The following is a 5,000-nucleotide window of genomic DNA, read 5'->3' as shown; positions in this document are numbered from 1 at the left end:
GCAAAGATACAAGTATACTTACATGTATGTATGTACATATAAATATGTGCATATCTATCTATCTTTCTTTCTTTCTACATATCTATATATCTATCTAAGACTTTCAAAAGTCTTATATGTATGTAATATAATTTTGAATCTTCAAATTTTTCTATATGCTAGACCACTGGTTTTAAATTGATACTAATCAAATTAATATTCAATTTTCACCCTTATTATTTTAATTTATGTATATATATATATATATAATATATATATATATATATATATACATACATGCAATATACATATACATACATACATTATAAAAATAAAGAAAAACGAAGCAAGAGGAAAGAGGTCAATGTAATGAGAAATCAAGACCTGACAATAATAGCAATGGCCTTAGAGAAATGAGTGTCAGATGTGTGACAAGGCATTGTGTAGCATACTGAATCCTTTGATCAGTCTTACAGCACTGTCGAGGTGCTGTTTGCTTTTAAATATTCGGGATAGGTCTCCGATTTGAGGATATCTTTCTCCCCATCCCCAAACCCAGACTCTCAGCAGATCCTTTTGCAGAATTTTTATCTGTTCCAAAGGAGGATTGTGTTCATGGTAGAGGTCTGTGGAGGTTTGTGAAAGCCATGAACTTTAACTCTTCCTCCAGAATCAAACCTGTGAAAACAAAATTTGTAAAGCTATACTCTCTCTTTTGCTTGTTTCAGTCATTTGACTACGGCCATGCTGGAGCACCGCCTTTAGTCGAGCAACTCGACCCCGAGACTTATTCTTTGTAAGTCCAGTACTTATTCTATCGGTCTCTTTTGCCGAACCGCTAAGTGACGGGGACGTAAACACACTAGCATCGGTTGCCAAGCAATGCTAAGGGGACAAACACAGACACACAAACACACACATATATATATATATATATATATACATATATACGACAGGCTTCCTTCAGTTTCCGTCTACCAAATCCACTCACAAGGCATTGGTCGGCCCGGAGCTATAGCAGAAGACACTTGCCCAAGATGCCACGCAGTAGGACTGAACCCGGAACCATGTGGTTGGTTAGCAAGCTACTTACCACACAGCCACTCCTACGCCTATGTATAAGAAACATTTATAATTGTAATACTCAAAGCTCTGATGCTCAATATAAAATGATTAAAGAGTTCCAGTCCACCTACCTGCAAAAGGTCCAGAACAGCTGAAACCAATTCCAAGGCAACTAGCTGAAAGACCCCATCCAAGACCATATTTTTCGGGGCCGACTATCCTTAATAAAATGACCATTGACATTGATACATGAAGCCCCAACGTGAAACCACTTGCAATGCCAAATGCAAGAGAATATTTGTATGTTGATGTGAAACTCAGAGCAATGAACGACGCGCCACACATGTAACAGAATATTCCGAATAAAATGAAGTGAGGGATTTTAAAACGATTCAAAATTCCGACCAAGAACCTTCCCACTGCATTGGACAGCAAGTAAGAAATCAATAGAGCACTGCTATCTGATGGACTGTAACCTAAAATAGTTGAAATAAAGAATAATTAGTATATTACAATATTGATAATACTCATTTCTTATGGATTGGTTTCATATCATTGGATCATATCATTGGTAGTAGAATCTCGAAGGAATGGGAGGGTAAGAAGGGACAGTATCTTTTATAGGAATCGATTTTTAAGACCGCTCGTCTGACACTGAGTCCGACCAGCATCCACTTCTGATCGATAACTCCACGAACTGTCTGCATAAGACTGCGCAGCAGCTCATAAGCAACGGCTTTGACTGGTCTTTTAAACTAGACCGAAGGTAGTTGACCAGTTTTAAGCTCGCGGCAAAATTCTTTAAAAGATTATCACCCTACGCATGCAAAAACTCTATTTGCTGGGGACTGTGCGGTGAAAACCCAATCACGAGTGTCATGTTTCGACGAGGCACAAGCTTAGAACACAATGAGATGCACAAATCACAATCGTCTTATCACTGAAACCTTTGCATTTATCAGTCGTCTGGATTAGTTGCCATATATGAACCTTTTTAAAAATAAGAGTAAGTAAAATTTCTTTAAAAAAAAAACCATGCTAATGGAAAAAACAAAAGGAAAGAAGAAAAGATTATAAACTGTTTGTAAGAACGTTCAAATGGTACTGCAAGAGAGTGGAGCTCATCAGCCATTTCATTTTCATTTATTATATAACATTTTTCTCATTTTCATTCGTTTTTTATTTTTGTCCCCACTGTGGTGTTCTGTCTGTCCTTGTGCTGTCCCCTCTGTGTAAAAGCCTGAGTGCTTGAATAAAGAATTAGTACGTAGTAGGCGGTCAGAGAAATTTGAGTCTTTACTAAATAAACTATATACCGAAGTGGGTGTCATAACAATCCAACCTATTAAGGATTACAACAGTAGTGACGAGGATTTAATCAACTCATGAGGAATTAATAAACTTAATGAGGATAAACTAATTCATGTGGAGTTAATAGAAACTCGAAGAGGAGTTAATAAAATCACAAAGTTTTGTTGTGCGAATTTTAGGAAAAAAGTTGTAAAATTTATGGAAAATGTGTCGGTCGGTTTGCTCGAGTTGCAAAAACAGCAACAACAGCTGTGCAAGAACAACAACAGCAGCAGCTACAACTGCAAGAACAACAGCTGAAGCAACAACAATACCACCACCAACAACTGAAAGAGCAACAACAGCAGCAGATACAATTTCAATATCAATAACAAAAGCAACAACAAATATTATAGCAACAAATGCTGCAATTACTGAAGTCATTAGGAAAGTCAGACTATGGAGGTGGGGTGAATAAAAAAAATTATTGCTAAATAAAATGACACTTTCTAAGAAAATTTAAAAGAGGAGATGTATGGAATAACCTAGTCACTATAAGTAAAGAGAAGTGCGTGGAGTACCAGAATACATAGTAGGCGGTCAGAGATAGTCGTGTCTTTACTGGTTTGACTAAGTATACTGTATACCGAAGTGGGCGTTATAACAATCCAACGTATTAAGGATTATAACAGTAACGCTATCTAATGCATTCGTACATGTTATATATAAATGTGGGGTATATTAATATGGGTATATTAATCTTGGATATATAAAATTAGAAATGGAATTGATAGAGTGGATATGTTATAACGGATTTATCAAAAGTGGATGTACAAACGTTATTAAATAAGATTACTAGTAATAAAACAGCAAAAACTAGTTTGCGAAATAGAGTTGTGGAAGTGAGTTTCACAAGCAGATGATTGGATTGTCGGGGTTTTCATGAAAAGCTCCATCTTCACGCAGCTCAACTAGGGAAAATTCTGGTGGTAGAGCCCGTCACTGTTAGATCGACACTAATGATAAGAGATGAATTGAACACTGCAATCTAACGAAGCACATGTCAAATACAGTGTGCTCTCAGTTCTTTTAGAAGTGAGCTACATCCGTGCTGTAGCGTTCAAACCCAGATCCAGTTGACCTGTTATCAAATGCGTTCTAACAGTGACCATATTGTCTTTTTCAAAGGAATAGTATATCTAGAACTAACTATATCGTTATATAATAGTTAACACTAGTGGCTTTTGCTGAATTATTGCTTAATCAAAATCTTTCCAGTATGACCTTCTCGACTGTTCTCTAATATTTGTATCCTGGGCCTCATTATTCAACGTGTCATTGTTTATGAGACAGTAGGATGTGAGTTGGGAGAGATGCGGCTGCTATTTCTAACGGTTTGAACAATCATGCAGAGGCTCTCCGGTTGGTTCGTAGCTATTGAGAGTTTATATTATATAATTATATAATATTAGCAGCTCACACAGCGCTATTCGATAGCTAATCCAAACAGATACCTGTTTGTTTCTAGTGACTACGTAAGGGGCACGTTTTTACAGCTGAAGAAGTGATACGTATTTCATAGGCCAAGAAGGGCTAAAGTGAACAAAAAAAAACAAAAAAACAAAATAAAGACAAAACGAGAGAAGACTGAATATTGTAAGGCATTTAGCTTGATAGTGCTCTTTTCCTGACTGTTCATAACCTTAGAAAAGATAAACGAGAACTACGCGTCGTATTGTGGTGAGACATTTATTCCCTTTTCAAGGATTTCAAAGTCTCAGAGATGTATCGAAAGGGTATGGGTTCAAATGGGAATTGAAGCTTGCTTGTTCGTGGACTTTGCTGAGAGGTAACATAAGTTTTCTCAATCGGCAACACACAATTGGCTTTTTTAAAAATGATTTATTTATCTATTTGACTACTCATAAAGGCCTAGTATCTAAAGGAGGTGGAAAATTAAGTTACGATATTCATTCATTTCTCAATAGATTTAACGCCGAAATGCCGTTGAAAAGATTGCAAGCAGAGATCAAAAATGCGTTGATTGCAACTTTAGAGAAGTCAGTTCAGTGGGTTATGCAGAATACGAAATATATTTCCCTCAGATGCTAGTAAGATGTACTAAACTTAGAGAAGTTAAAGTTTCAAAAACTTTAAAGTACTGGTTTGTAGACCTTGCCCAATTTAATTACATCTCTATTTTATGTTATCATTCCACATCTTACTGCAGTAGTCTTCGTCGTTAATCCCTCTCGTGGAAGATAAATACTAGAGACATACGCGAATTGATTCACCTTATCCTACAAAAGGGTTAGCTTGGGCCAGTGTTAGATTATTTGTACTAAACGGTTTTTACTTACCGAGTTGTAAACCAAAATCCACCAACATTTGGCTTAGTACAGAAATTGAGAAGCTATCAAAAGCTGACCAAAACAAGTAAGCTATAAATCGTGGGTTTTTAATCATTTCCTTGAAATGTCTTCGTACCGTCTTCATTGATCTGTTTGCTTTAGCTATTGCTTTTTGTTCCGGTGCAAGTTTCTGTGATTTAAAGAACATGGCCATCACGCATGCATTGAACATAATTCCACCAACCAAAAGGTAGTTTCCTCCCCAATTATATTCTTTAATAAACTGTGTCATTACAAGAGGCCAAACAACAGAAC

At 36.5% G+C, this 5,000-nt stretch overlaps 1 protein-coding gene across 1 annotated transcript in view; it reads right to left on the bottom strand.

Annotated features, from left to right (window-relative positions):
* Positions 1-5,000, bottom strand: part of LOC115215806 (monocarboxylate transporter 4-like) — a 22,059-nt gene that overhangs the window by 3,912 nt on the left and 13,147 nt on the right. Inside the window, exons 3-4 of the mRNA XM_029785108.2 lie at positions 4,695-5,000; positions 1,176-1,520 (exon numbers count right to left, since the gene is read on the bottom strand). The exon at positions 4,695-5,000 is cut by the window's right edge and continues 108 nt beyond it. Of these exons, the coding sequence (XP_029640968.1) occupies positions 1,176-1,520; positions 4,695-5,000 (651 nt within the window). The remainder of the gene's footprint in view (positions 1-1,175; positions 1,521-4,694) is intronic.

This window comes from Octopus sinensis, linkage group LG9, assembly GCF_006345805.1.
Source record: "Octopus sinensis linkage group LG9, ASM634580v1, whole genome shotgun sequence".
NCBI classification, from domain to species: domain Eukaryota; kingdom Metazoa; phylum Mollusca; class Cephalopoda; order Octopoda; family Octopodidae; genus Octopus; species Octopus sinensis.
The sequence above is the reverse complement of the archived record's forward strand: the minus strand, read 5'-3'. Positions and strand labels throughout refer to the sequence as shown.